This window comes from Cryptomeria japonica, chromosome 7 (genome assembly GCF_030272615.1).
Source record: "Cryptomeria japonica chromosome 7, Sugi_1.0, whole genome shotgun sequence".
In the NCBI taxonomy this organism is placed as follows: domain Eukaryota; kingdom Viridiplantae; phylum Streptophyta; class Pinopsida; order Cupressales; family Cupressaceae; genus Cryptomeria; species Cryptomeria japonica.
Window position 1 is genome coordinate 453,205,372 of NC_081411.1, and position 15,659 is coordinate 453,221,030.

General features: G+C 40.7%; 1 protein-coding gene across 1 annotated transcript in view; it reads left to right on the forward strand.

Annotated features, from left to right (window-relative positions):
• The first annotated feature begins 673 nt into the window (after window positions 1-673).
• The window catches only part of LOC131030446 (small ribosomal subunit protein bS21c), a 41,477-nt gene continuing 26,491 nt past the window's right edge, over window positions 674-15,659 (forward strand). Inside the window, exon 1 of the mRNA XM_057961280.2 lies at window positions 674-1,311. Within this exon, the coding sequence (XP_057817263.1) occupies window positions 893-1,311 (419 nt within the window). The 5' untranslated portion in view covers window positions 674-892. The remainder of the gene's footprint in view (window positions 1,312-15,659) is intronic.

Genomic DNA, 15,659 nt, shown 5'->3' on the forward strand with positions numbered 1-15,659 from the left:
AATATTATAAACTTTCTTTCAAAAATATATTTTTCTATAGGGGAAAGAAGCCAGTAGTGGACATAGCTAACTTCGTGCATCTTAAGCTCCTAAACGGTTCATCCGATTTCAACGTTTTTCTTTTTTGTTCTCTCCGTATGTGACTTAACTGCTTAAAGCTAGTGTTTTGGCTTGTGGGTAGTAATGACGCACGTTGTGGAATTCGTTATGTGCACAAAGGTCAAAGAGTACAAATTTCAAAGTGTGGTCCAATACATAATCACCTTTGCGCCAATAGTAAATAACTCAAAATAGTCAGTAGTAGTGGACAAATGCCCCAATAGTTAAGCACAAATGAGCCAGTAGTGGTCAACAAATGTCCCAAAAAATGGGCTAATTATGGTAAAAAAAACTAAAAAATCATCCACTATTGGTATATGTGATATTTATTAATGGACCTTCCATTACCTTTTTTTTTTCTCCTATTATGTCTATTAAGGGGGGCGAGGTTGACAAAAAGAAAGACGGTTATTGATCCTATATCCACTACTTACTCCTTTCCCCTAATCCTTGCACCCCTTCTATGCAAGTGCTAGTTATAATATTACGATGAACTCGCCACTATTATTTTAAAAAAATTAAAAAATGTTTATCCATAATCACATAAATACTACCAATGCAAACCAAAAAATTTGGTTGCACAAACTACCAGAATCCTCTTCCTATACTTGTCTCATATTACTACACAAAACCGGAATCCTCTGGACTTGTCCCATATTCCTACTAAAAACTGGAATCCTCTGGGCTTGTGCCATACGACACTTAAAACACAGCTAAATGTTTATTATTTATCCACCAAAAGTATTAACTATCGGGTTTATGAGAGCAGAGTAGAGAGAAAACGGGTTGCGCCATGAGGCTGTCGCCTTTGCCGATCACCACCAAAGCCAGATTACCGAATTTCTGCAGCTCCTTCTCTACCTCGCATTCAAAAATCAAATCTTTTGTTTCTTCGTCCACGTCCATTTATACCCCCACTGAGAAGCCCATATACACCGACACAGACGACATTAATGGTCAAAACTTAGGCTTAGGCCTAAGCTCAACTGGAAATTCGGGTTCAGTCATACCGATTGTGAGAAGTAGGCGCGGAATCAATGCGGAGATATTCGTGGGTCCAGATGAATCGGATGAGTCCATCGTGAAGAGGTTTAGAAAGGCGATGTGGAATTCCGGAGCTTTTGGAGAAATGCGGCGCCGAAGATTCTACGAGAACAAGCAGGATATAAGGAAGAGGAAGATCCAGGTCGCAAAGAAAACAAAAAATGCTAGGTAACCTATTGATCTTCTGCAACTACATGAATATTCAAATTTGTTAATGCGATCTCCATGGAAGAGGCTTGGGCGCCTACTTTTACTTTGAGGACAGTTCCATGGATTCGAAAACATGTAGCAATAGGATTACAATGAATATTTCTCATTTTATTTAAGGGGGGTGGTGAAGGAGACGAAAGTTTTTTCCCCTTAATCTAAAAATTGCTGACATCAATTCACTAAAAAGCATTCTAATTTTTCTCACAGCAGTTCAGAGGATTTTTCTCGCCTTAAAAGGCTCCTAACCAATTTTTCTCACGGCATCCTGTCATAAAATTCAGCTACTCTTCCTACACAGGGCCATTGCCTTAAATTCTGCTAATCAACCCAAATATTGCTGAATGATTTTGAGTTTTTCTCTTTCAATAACCATGTCACCAATGTTAGCTACTAAAATTTTCAACCAATGTCTCACAGCAGCATCACTTTTTTTGATCCCGTGATTTCTTCTTAATGTGGTAACGTTGTGTACCTCTTTGTGTTAAAAAATGAAACAAGATATTATATAATTAGTGGAAGAAATGTGATATCTGCTAACACCACTAAGAAGAAACATTTCAAACTCCAGGAACGCTACAACCATTAGCAATTCTCACTAGGGCATAAACATATATTTCCATTCGTTTTGTTTAGGGCTTGCCAAATTCTAAGTCAATATCAGTTATTTTTGTGGTGGTGGATTGTCTCTCCGAGTATGCCCAGTTTTGTCCGGTAAATTTGACGTTCAGAGGAATGTTAAGATTTCAAATAGCAGTTTCTCACTGAAATCTTTACATTTTTGCATTTACCCTTGCAAACCACTTCTTTTCCACCATTAACTATCATGACTTCAAAACTTTAGCTTAGATACATGTAACAATCTGCTTTTTTAGCTACCCTAGGGTCCATGAAGTTATCGATGATGCCTGATCAATGAGGATGGTTAGAGGATACTTTTTGAAGTACTCCTTAACATTCATAGTTTGGGTTGTGGTTATTCTGGCCAAGCACATATATGACTCACAATTTTAGCACAACCCCTTATCTCGGCTAGCCCTCATCTCTGCATTGCTTAAGCGCTTGATTGGTATTGCTTTTGTGCTTGGAGTTGTTGGTGCCTGAACAAGAAACGGATTTCCATCATGTCTTTGGGGTTAAACATCTTTCACTTCAGGTTGTTTTCTTCCTTTTAGCCACTTATTAACAAATTTCTAAAAAAGGCTTCATTGCCCTTTTGTCCTGTTTGACAAATTTTCAAACTGTGTTTGGTACCCTCAGACATAACTAGTTTGCCATAGTTTAGTCAAGGTTCTTGTGAAATCTTCATAACAAATTGTGCTCGTAGGTTCTTTCAAAATTCATCCGAAGTAGGTGTTCAGGATGTCTTCTCAAACCATGGGTACCAATGTGTATGGCTTCTTTTTTTAGGTTGAACGAGGCGATGGAACCCTTCTGCAACGTGGGGTTTTGATTTAAAATAAAAACTGTTCTACTCTGTATATCTAGCTGGTGGGGCAATTTCCATCAAACTTTGGAAAATCAATTTCCAGTGTATTTTGTGCCATTCCCAACGAATGGTGTCCTTCCAAGGTGTGTTGTCCTAAACTAGAACCTTGTTTGATAGAGCTGTGTTGGTTGGTGTTTTGTTGATCACTATGTGGTCCCTATAGTCAAAATTGTGAAAAGGTAACTTGCATTGCATCATGCGTGCTGCCAGCCCTGACTATCCATGGTATAATTTCTTCTATCTCATCAAACTTGTTTGACTTGGCCAAGACTGAAAGTGAGTCCTTAATGTGTTTAAGTTCTGTATTGAGTTTCTCCAAGGTGAGGTGTTGTGAACAACTATGATCATGTTAGCTTATTCAGGTTCTACCAGAAGGTTTACCAGAGTCATATATCAAAACAATAAGCTTGACAAGAGGATCTTAGTGATATATATGCCAAAAAGTCTAAAATATGAAAACAAACTGGAACTATTTTTAAACCTTGCCTTAAGGGATTTGTGCCCTCAAAACAGTCACGTTCTACATGGTTTGTCAGTTATTTGTCTCAAAAGTTTCTGATCCCTTTTCCTGCTTCAGTTGCTTTTCTTACAAAATTGCTGGTTGTGATGCTGCCAAAACTTTTATGCTCAAGTTTGTCTTGGTTAGGGTTGAAGAAGGTAGGGTTTTCTCTGGTTTGGGTGTCCTGTTTGTGGGCTCACATATATACTGATCTCGTTTGTAAATAGCATATGATCCTATCTTTCAAAGCTTGGACTAAAGAGGATCCCACTGTCCCATTGCTGCACTATTTTATTTTCGAGGTATGAAGTAACTTCCTGCTTAGCAGTGCACCACAAATTACAGATTACTGATGGTTGCCTAAGGCGAAGCTTTTCTTAAATCTATGGGGTCTTTTGATATGCTTAAGGCATGTGGAAGCTCACAACCATACAGATGCTATTGGAGGGCTTATGATGATGGGTCAAATACCATCTCACTTCACACATAGATACCTCATGCTTAGCAAAAATGATAATTTTCTGAGGATTTTTGAAAGCTACCAACACAAGGTTTCTACCCTAAAAATGCTATTGACAAAAAGAAATCTACTGCAGAAAAATGGTTGCTGTGCAGTAAATAAATTGATGCTAGAACTCTCAATGTTGTAATGGAGCTGGCCCTAGAGAGCTCATTGATACTAGATTTGATGGTTCTTCACCTAAATAGATTATCCAATGTTATTTTATGATCAGATTTTAGGGTAAGCAGATGTAAGACAATTCAATCAAATTTGCACAGCATGCACCTTGGGAAAACCCTCCAACATGAGGGAGAAAAACCCAGCAACAATTATCTCTATTATAATTATCAAATAAGAACAGCAAGATGCTTTTACAATGATCAAATACAAGGACCAATATGAATCGCTTCACTCCCTCCTTGAAGCAAGATAGATAGCTCGATCTGATCTTGAGAATCCATGATCTGCTCTAGGTATGCGAACTGCTGTTGAAGTTATGCGATGCTTATGGGAAGAGATCCGATCCTTATTTATATCCAATTGAAGACACCCTTTCACCAAAGGTCGGCCTCCTTTGAAACAAGGTGACTTTACACAAGGGTGACAGACTTTTGCAAAGTCGGCCGCTTAATAAAATAAATATATTTTATATAATGAAGCGCTATTTAGGGTCGGCTTAAACAAATATGCAAAGCCAACGACTAATTGCATATTTGGATGTAGTTGGCCAAGGAGACTCCTGCCGCTACAATCGTCAACACTCCCTCTTAGCTAGGGAGGAATCCTTCCCGATATCTGTGTCATGGAATGACATCCACCGTGGCTACTCCTAGAGGGTGGAATAGAGTTCATCACGGGGGCACTCAACGTGATGACATTCATCATGGCTACTCCCATGTATGAAAATGAATATGTACACAAGTGCCCATCATGAAGTCAGTCAATGTGATGTCGTCATCTCATCATGACGTTCACCATGGCTACTCTTAGAGGGTGAACAAACACAAGTGATGTTGTCATGGAGCCTCTCAACATGACATCCACATTAGCTACTCCCAGAGGGTGGAACACAGGCTTTCACCTCAAACTTCTCTCTCCCAGAGAAGAATGCATTAACAAGGGCTTGCACCTCAAACTTCTTTCTCATAGAGAAGGATACTTTAAAGTATATCTCAAGAAATCACTTATGCTGAGACTCCCTCTCAGCAAGGGCTTCATTCTCCACAATTCCAAGTTTATCTCGAAAATGCATAAACTTCACTTTGGCAAGTGGCTTGGTGAGAATATCAGTTGTCTGATCGTCAGTGCTAATGTACCTTAGCTGAATGGCTTTCCTTAGAACCATATTTCGAATGTAGTGGTATTTGATCTCCACATGTTTCATTCTTGTCATGATACACAAGATTGACAAAAAGATTCACACAACTTTGGTTGTCACAATGAATGATAGTAGGCTTTATCGATTGTCCAAACAATCCTGCAAGGAGCTTCCGAAGTCACACTGCTTCTTGAGCTGCCACACATGCTGCAATATACTTTGCCTCTTCAGTGCTCAGTGCCACTGAAGACTGTTTCCTACTACACCAAGAAATCATAGCAGACCCCAAACTGAAGCAACAACTAGATGTGCTCTTTTTGTCAGTTACACTACCGGCCCAATCAAAATCAGTGTAACCTTGTAGATTCAAATCTGCACTGGAAGTATATCTCAACCCATATCCTACAGTGCCACGCAAGTATCTCAATATATGTTTTGCTGCAACTAGATGAATATGTCTTGGTTCACACATAAACTAACTGAGAGCACTCACTACATAGCAAATGTCAGGTCTAGCATTGACTAGATACATCAATGAACCAATTAACTGTCTGTACATGGTAGGATCTACTAAATCTTAACTAGCTGCAAACTCACTCAACTTCTTCAAATTTGTCTCCATAGGTGTAGACATGGACTTGCAGTCCATCATTCCAAATCTCTTCAAGATATCTATGGTATATTTTCCTTGACTTAGAATAATCTCATTGGGTCTTTGCCATACCTCCAATCCTAGAAAGTAATGCATAAGACCTAGGTTCTTTATTTCAAACTTAGAAGCTAACTCCTCCTTACATTTGTCAATGAAATGATCTTCTCCAGTAATAAATAAATCATCAACATAAAGAACCAATATAAGAGCCTCGCCATCAATTACCTTGAAGTAGAGATTTGGATCTGCATCATTCTTGAAGAACCCCAAGCCCATCAAGTATCCATCAATCCTCTCATACCAAGCATGAGGAGCCTGCTTAAGGCCTTACAAAGCCTTCTTTAGTTTGCAAACATGAGACTCTCTCCCATGAATCACAAAACCATCAGGTTGCTCAATGTAAACTTCCTCTTTGATCACACCATTAAGGAATGTTGTCTTCACATTCATTTGATGTAGCTTCCATCCCTTTGCTGCTGCATTGGCAATGATAGTTTTGATGGATGTATAGCGAGCAACCGGAGCAAATTTCTCCTCATAATCTATTCCCTCTTTTTGAGAGAATCCTCTAGCCACGAATCTTGCTTTGTACTTTTCAATACTTTCATCAGTTGCATGCTTGATCTTGAAAAGCCATTTGGAAGACACAATTGATTTTCCTTCAGGTCTCGGAACAATGTCCTAGACATCATTCTTGATAATAGATTGATATTCTTCATCCATAGCATCTCTCCATACATGCTGACTTGAAGCTTCTTCAACACTGGAAGGTTTAGATTCAATGATGTCACTCATTAATGCAACATAGTTTGAAAACTTCTAAGTTCTTTTGCTTTCTCTGAATGTGCCTCTAGGAGCTGCAAACTTTTCTGCCTCTTGCGTAGTTTTCCTAGCCCAAAGAGGTCTCTTCCAACTATTCCAATGTCTCTTGTACCATCAATAGGTTCTAAGGGCTCAATTGGATCAATAGGCTCTACTGGTTCAGTGGACTGCCTTTGAATCTCAGGAGTATGATCAACATCCATATCTTGAGGATCCTGATCTTTATTATCTATCTCCATGCACGAACCTTTTGATCTTCTGAATGCAACATCTTCTTCAAATGTAACATCTCTGCTAACCTCTACCTGTTTCTAACCTGGAATGTAAATCCTGTAGGCTTTTGAAGTTTCACTGTAGCCCACAAATATTGCTCTCTTGCTAGAAGGTTCTAACTTGGTTCTTTTATCTTTAGGTACATGAACATACACCGGACAACCAAAGATTCTTAAATGATTGTCTTCAAGTTTAACCCTTGTAAAGGCTTTTTCTGAAGTCATGTTCTGCAATATCCGATGGGGACACCTATTTTGAACATATACTGCTGTTCTGGAAGCTTCTACCCAAAGAAAGGTTTGTAGGTCTTGGTCATGAATCATGGCTTTAGCTGCTTCAACTATGTACCTATTCTTTCTTTCTGCAACCCCATTTTGCTATGGGTTGTAAGGAACACAAAACCCCCTCTTAGTTCCTGCCTCAATGCAGAAATTACGAAAGCTTGCAGAAGTGTATTCACCTCCATTATCAGACCTTAAGACTTTGATCCTCTTTTCAGACAAGTTTTCTACTTGGGCCTTAAACTCTTTAAATCTATCTAGGACTTCTTTAGACCTCAAAAAGTAAATCCAACTCTTCCTAGAGTAATCATCTATGAAAATTACATAATACAAAAATCCACTTAGGGATGCCATTGACATTGGACCGCATAAATCAGAATGTACAAGATCTAATATTTCTTTTGACCTACTTTTACTACTATGAAATGGACTCTTAGTATTTTTACCCATGGCACAACCTTTACAAGTGCCATCATGCTCATGGCTGAGCTTAGGTATGCCTTTAACCATTTTTTCCAATGATGGAAGGGCCCTGTAATGCAAATGAACAAGTCTTCTATGCCATAGCTCGCTGGACCTGGAAGAGTTATGTAGAAGTGCTTGAACTGTACGGATGGACAACTTGTACAGACTCTCATGTCGGTTGCCAATCACATGTGCTGTCTTGATGCTAGAGTTCTTTGGCCAAGCAAGAACTTTCCCTTCTAAAAATACAACTTGATAACCTTTGTCTTCCAAGGCTGAAATGGATACAAGGTTCCTCTTGATTCTTGGCACGAACAAGACATCACTTAGATGGAGGGGGATGCCAGATTCTAAGTTGAGAGAGATGGCTCTAGAACCTTTCATGGAGTACTATGTATCGTCTCCAATTATCACTTGAAGATTGGTCTTCCTTTCCACCAAATTTGAAAGTTGTTCCCTATAACCTGTGATGTGTCGAGAAGCGCCACTATTAATCAACCAAGTGCTACTATCTAGATTCTTTTATGTTGGTGTAAATAAATATTCATTATGGATATTATTACACTTAAGTTAACTTAGGATAATGCATCTCTTCGTAGTTTGGATTTGAGACACTTAGGGAAGTGTGCACAACTTGTAGGAGAAATTCCACCTTTTGTGGTCTTATTTTGCTGTTACACTCCACATTCGGTGGGTCATCCACCTTTTGTGGAATATTACATTATTTCTCCTACCTACCCCTAGTATTTCTTACCTACCCTTGTTTCTCATCGAGCCACATGTCATGATTGTGTTCTCGTACATCCATATGGCCTTGCCTATATAAGCAGGCCTATATTCATTGTATTGGTTAATCCAGTTGATCATTTGTATATTGATGAGAATACAGTTTGTTCTTGTCATTCTATTGTCTCTCTTTTATACTTTTCATTGTGCCCTTGATCTTGGCAAAATCACACATGGTATCAGAGCCATTGGGGCTTCAATTGATTGGTTTTTGGAGACATCTTGGAAGGCTTCTATTTGGGGATCTGAGGGACAACGTTTTTTGGAGGCATCTTAGAGCGTTTTCGACCTCACCATTGCATCCGGGAGACCGTTTCCATAAAAATCGAGTATAAACTCTACCTATTTTGGCGAAAATCGAATTTTGCGTGTTGGAGGAATTTTTTGCCCAATTCGGACAGTACGGGTTTTCGGAATTTTCGGATTTTCTCAGTTGTACCTGTCCAATCCTCAATTCTGCAACTTCAAAGGTTTCGTTTGAGCTCATACGACCTTCTTTTCAGGTGCCATTTTTTTTGAAAGTGCATGTTTTTTCATCTACTTTCATAATCTATGATCAGTTTTTAGAGATTTTGAGTGGAGATTGTACTTTCAGATATTGGTCTTATTTGGCCTAATTGGTACTTGTAATTGCTTGGATCTTAGTTTAGATCTCTTGCATTATTAGTTTGAGTCTCTTTTGGCCTTATTGAGATAGTTGTAAAGTTGAAATCAGAAGTCCACTTTGCCATTTTTTGCAAGTGGCCCATTGTACACGCACTAAGTATAAAGTGCCAAATCATCTTTTTTTTTAGGGGGGGGTTCTTTGATTGAGTGAATTTGGGGGGGTATCTTGTGTGATTGTGCCTCTCTTTCCTTGTGCTCTTTCATTTTTGTTGCAATGATTATGCATCATGGAAAATTAAAGTATGGAGCAAATTAATGGAAAAAGGTCTCATGCATTACATAGATGGAACTATAGCAGCAACACCTGATCCTAATGCTCAGTTAGAATGACTCACTAAGAATGACTCACTAAGAATTGCATGGCTCTTGGAACTTTGCGTAAGTATGTATCAGATGACCTCATTTTTCACATTGAAAAATGTACTACAATCAAAGAGACTTGGGATATGTTTGAGAAATTGTATGGTCAAATTGATGAAATCAAAGGTTACAAGATTGACAATGAGCTCACCAACTTGGATCCCAAGAGTTTTGATACAATCCAAGATTATGTCACCAAAGCAAATGAACTAAGAGCAAAGCTTAAGGATTGTGGAATTGACAAAAAGGATGTTCAGTTGATATTCAACTAATTGGACAAGCTTGCACCAAAATATGCAGCATTTGTATCTAGCTTCCAAACCCATTGTTTGATAGTGGGGAGTTCCTACATTATGCCTTCATTTGATGCTTTCATAGAAATGTTGATATTGGAACAATCTAAGTTGTTGAACATGGGGCTTCTCAAGTCTTCAAAGTCCAAGGCTTTGGTGGCTAATCAAGGGAGTCAAGGGAGCCAAGGCAAAGATTCTAACAAGAAGAAGAAGCAATCTAAGTCAAAACCACAACAGGAAAAAGGACAATCATCCTCTTCATCACAAGGCGATTTTTCATCCTCTTCCAATAAGGGGACTCCACCTAAGAAGGGTAAACCAACTTGTGCATATTACAAGAAGTATGGTCATGATGAGCATCGATGCCACACCAAGTAAATTGATGAGTTGACAAATCTTCTTAAGAAAAACAACATCAACTTGCCATCCGCCTACACAAATAAGGATTCATCTCCTTCCTCTTCCTCACAGTCTAAGGGAAAAGGGCAAGCATTTGTGGCTACAACAGGTTCTTCACAGCAGTGGATACTTGACTCGAGTGCCTCTTATCACATGGGTTCTACAAAGGAGCAGCTTTCTTCATTGGAGTCGTCTAAGGTACCTCACATTTACATAGGTGATGATACACAAATAGAGGTTGAAGGGAAAGGTTCAGTTGACATGGATGATGGAACATTTGAGAATGTTCTTTATGTTCCTAACTTGTCTACCAACCTTCTCTCTATCTACCAAATCACTCACTATGGGAATGGGAAAAAGGTTGAGTTACACCTGATTCAGTTGTGGTAAAGGAACTTGATGATGATGCCTTGGTAGCAGTGGGACAAGTCAATGACAACTCAAGGCTTTATTCATTCTCCCACTTTGTGCCAAGTTCTCCTTCTAGGGCCTTGCTTACTCATTCAAATTTAGAAAGTAAGCTATGGCATGAGCGGTTTGGTCACCTCAACTACCGCTATCTTCAACAGCTCAACACTAAAGACATGGTCACAAGTCTACCTCGAATCAGTTTTTCAGAGGGTGTATGTTCAGGTTGCTCCATGGGCAAGCATCCCGAGGAAAAGTTTGATAAGGGGAAAGCTTGGAGAGCTTTGGAAGTTCTTCAACTTGTTCATAGCGATGTAGCAGGTCCATTTCCAGCACCTTCATTTAGCAAGGCCCGCTATGTCCTCACCTTCATTGATGACTGCTCTCGCTTCACTTGGGTCTACTTTCTCATTCATAAGAGTGAAGTATTTGACAGATTTCAGGACTTCAAGATTCGTACGGAGAAGCAATCCAGGAAAGTGGTCAAGATTCTTTGTACAGATAATGGAAGGGAATATCTGAACAAGAGACTTGAGGATTTTTGTACATTTGAGGGGATTGATCTTTAGCATTCTGTTGCATACACTCCACAACAGAACGGAGTTGCAGAGCGCAAGAATCGAACTCTCAAAGAAATGGCTAGTTGTATGATACATGCACGTTCTCTTGATCCCGCCTTTTGGGTAGAGGCTATCAGTTGTGCTACACACATCCAGAATCGGGTTCCTCACAAAGCTTTTGCAAGGTATTATTCCTTTTGAGGCTTGGGCTGGTAGGAAACCGATTGTGAGACATTTCAGAGTCTTTGGGTGTTCAGCATGGGCTCGCATACCTCCGCAGAAACGCAAGGCATTGGAACCTCAGAGTAGGCCTTGCATATTTGTTGGATATCCTGAGGGTGTTAAGGCATATAGATTGATGGATCCTGAGACACATGAGGTGTTTATTGAGAGGAGTGTTCACTTTGAGGAAAACTCTCCTAGCTTAGCCTCTCTACCTCCTCCACCTTCCTCCATTGTGGATAGTGATGCTAGTGATTCAGATGATGAGACTCCTTCAACTTCGACTCGCAGGGTTACACCTCTGCAGGGTCCACTTGTAGTTGAGGAGCCTCGTTCTCCACCTCCACCTAGACCTCGTTGGGCTCGACAGACACTTGAGTCAGCGGGTTCGCTTGTTGGAGATCCTTCAGATACACGGAGGACTCGATCACAACATCAGGACCTTCCACATGCATTCATTGCTACTGCTTCCGATCCATAGACATTTCGGGAAGCATCAGGGGTTCCTGAGTGGGACTACGCTATGGAGGAAGAGTATAGTTCCTTGATGAGGAACAACACATGGGATTTAGTCCATCTCCCTAAGGGGAGAAAGATGGTTCGATGTAAGTGGATCTATCGAACCAAGTTTGCAGCGAATGGTAGTGTGGATGAGTATAAGGCTCGGCTTGTTGCGAAGGGTTTCTCTTAGGTTCCAGGTGTTGACTATACTGAGACTTTTGTGCCCGTAGCCAAGATGAACTCCATTCGCTTGACACTTGCTATTGTTGCAGCTCATGGTTGGGTTGTACATCAGATGGATGTGAAGAGTGCTTTTTCATGGTGATCTTGATGAGGAGATTTATATGGAGCAGCCACAGGGTTTCATCCAGGATACTTCCTTGGTTTACAGACTAAGGAAATCTCTCTATGGCCTTAAGCAGGCCCCTAGGGCTTGGTACGCCAAGATGGATTCCTTTCTTCTCTCAGCAGGGTTCATCAGGTGTCATTCCGATCCGAATGTCTACATTCTGTGACATGATGACTCTCACTTGATACTTGTGCTCTATGTTGATGATTTGATCATTACAGGGAGCACCGCATCCATCATTAGCAGGGTCAAATCTGCTTTGCATGACAGATTTGCTATGACTGACTTGGGTCTTTTGCACTACTTTCTCGGGATAGAGATTTCACATTCACCTTTCGGGGTTACACTATCGCAGCCCAAGTATGCTCTTGATCTACTTGCACGCTTTTATATGGCTGATTGTAAGCCTACATCGACTCCCTTTCTTTTAGGAGTCAAGCTTGAGGCTGAGTGCTCTTCTCCACCAGTTGATGCCACATTGTATCGTCAGCTTGTGGGTAGTCTCATCTATTTGACTCACACACGCCCTGATATTTCATTTGCGGTTGGCATGGTTTCCCGCTTCATGCAGGAACCACATGAGCTTCATTGGAAAGCCGCCAAATGCATCCTTCATTACATCCAGGGTACGCATCACTATGGGATTTACTATGCGGTAGGCACAGGACTTCGCTTGGTTGGTTACACAGACTCCGATTGGGCTGGCGATTTTGATGATCGTAAGTCTACTTCAGGTTACAATTTTTACCTTGGTTCGGGCCCCATTTGTTGGCAGAGCAAGAAGCAGCATGCTATTGCTCTCTCTTCAACTGAGGCTGAGTATCGAGGAGCTGTTAACACAGCGACTGAGACCATTTGGCTTCAGCAGATTCTCATAGAGTTTGGGTTCACCACTCCACGACCGACAGTTCTACATTGCGACAATCAGAGTGCTATTGCAATCTCGAAGAACCCGGTCCAGTACCAGCGGACCAAACACATCGAGATCCATACACACTATATCCGAGAGCTGATTCAGGTTCAGGTCATTGACTTGCAATATTGTCCTACAGTGGAGTAGGTTGCAGACATATTCACCAAACCTTTCACTGGGAGTAAGTTCCAGCAGTTGCAAGCTTTCTTGGGGGTGCGGGATGTCTCATTAGGGGGGGTCAACTGACTTCTCCTTCCTCTCTTATGGGGGGGGGACTTTTTCCTCTTTGAGGTTTTGTCTTTCTTCTTTGAGAGTCTTTTGTACATTCATCTCTCTTTTGAGGGGTAGTTTTTTCCCATTGGGTTTTCTCCCTTTCTCAGTTTGTGAGAGATTGCATTGCTTAGTTTTGCTTGCATTTGCATTTTGTACATGGGTACCTATCATGGCCTAGTAGCCGGGACCCATCTTGCATTGTTGGCTTGAGTCTTCATTCCCCTAAGTTGCACTTAAGGGGGGGTGTTGGTGTAAACAAATATTCATTATGGATATTATTACACTTTACTTAAGTTAACTTAGGATAATGCATCTCTTCATAGTTTGGATTTGAGACACTTAGGGAAGTGTGCACATAGGGATATAGCTTGTAGGAGAAATTCCACCTTTTGTGGTCTTATTTTGTTGTTACACTCCACATTCGGTGGGTCATCCACCTCTTGTGGAATATTATATTATTTCTCCTACCTACCGCTAGTATTTCTTACCTACCCTTGTTTCTCATTGAGCCACATGTCATGATTGTGTGCTCGTACATCCATATGGCCTTGCCTATATAAGCAGGCCTATATTCATTGTATTGGTTAATCCAGTTGATCGTTTGTATATTGATGAGAATACTGTTTGTTTTTGTCATTCTATTGTCTCTTTTTTATACTTTCATTGTGCCCTTGATCTTGGCAAAATCTCACACTTTTGAGGAGATACTTCACCAACATCCGCCATAGAAGCATGTTGCTTTGGCCTTGTCGAACAATCTCTTGCATAGTGGCCATACTTGTCACATTTGAAACACTAGATGTGGGAGAGGTCTTTCTTCTTCTTAGAATTAGTGCAGAATCTGATCTTCTATCTCTGTTTCTCTTGAAGTTGCCTTTTCTCCTATCTCTTCCTTTCTTCTTTGTAGTTTGAGTGGCTAGAACATGATTGTCTTCACTGTGAGAGCTTCGGCCATTTCCTCTTGCAGCCAGCTTAGATTCTTTTTGGATACAATCTGCACGAAGACGATCAAACTTGGGCAATTTGGATCTCCCACTAATACTTTGAATAAATGGTTCCTGTTATCACAAAAGCTTGCACCCTTGCTGAGCTATCAACTCAGCAACCTTGTGAAACATGGAAACAACCCCGAAGTGTGGGACCTTGCGCAAGGGGGGTTGAATCTCCGGAGAAGGCCGACTTCCTTCTCTATCCAGGTGCAGGTGTTGAACCAACTCAACACTTCAAAACTAACTCATAAGCCTATCCTAACAATCTGCAGAGGTAAAGGGAAGAGAGAATTTGCTTGAAACAAAAGGAGGTGATGCACCAAGAAGAGATTGTTCCTCTCCCCACCAAAATGACACAAAAAATTAACTGAAACACCCAAGAGATGCACAACTTCAGTTGTATGAGTGACCCCAATGCATATATGAAGGTTAGAATTCACTGAATGCCAAGAGGGGAGAAGGATTCCCACAAGTCACACTCAGAAAACCAGTTAACACAGCATATATGAAGAGGAAAAAGCCACAAGACATACACCTCTGATGGAGGTAAGAAAGCATACATAACATACATAAGTTGAAAAGATGCAAGAATGGTGATTTTTCAATTAATCATAAGGCCAAAAGCCAATCTTACAGTTGCAGAAATGCAAAAATAATTACAAGTCTTCAAGAGAAGAGAAAGAGCACAAGAAAGCTCAAGGCAGCAGGGAGAGAACCCTTTACAGTGAGGCTTAACAACCTTTATATAGAAAAATGGTCACAAGGGTGATCATGACCCCTACATGTCGGTCTAGAAGTGCAGGGAAGTGCATGCACTTGACTTGTACATGCAAGCAACCTAGCCATACCCACAAAAGACAACCCTGAGAAGGGTGGATTGACTAACCTTCCAAAATCAAAGTATGTAGTCATGACACAAGTCACCAAGCATGGCCCCATACCTCCCTTATGGAAATCCTACCAAAAACATTAAATGCACCCTTGTGGCTCCACAAAAGAAAGTGCACAAGTCACCAAAGCTGTCGGAGCATTTAAAGCCTTGAGTGTTGATCATGCCATCCATAAGTGTTGCAAGTCGGAAGGAAGCCTGGAGACTTCGGAAGCTCGAACTCCCGAAGTGAGGAAGACAAGGGAAGGAGCAAGGAACTTCGGAACCTCGGGGTTTCGGAGCTTCGGGATAGAGAGAGGAAGAGAAGGAAAGGAACTTTGGAACCTCGGGTTTCCAGAGTTCCGAAGGAACTAGGGAGAGAAGGCAAAAGGGGAAGGAATCCGAAGTTCCGGAGAATTGC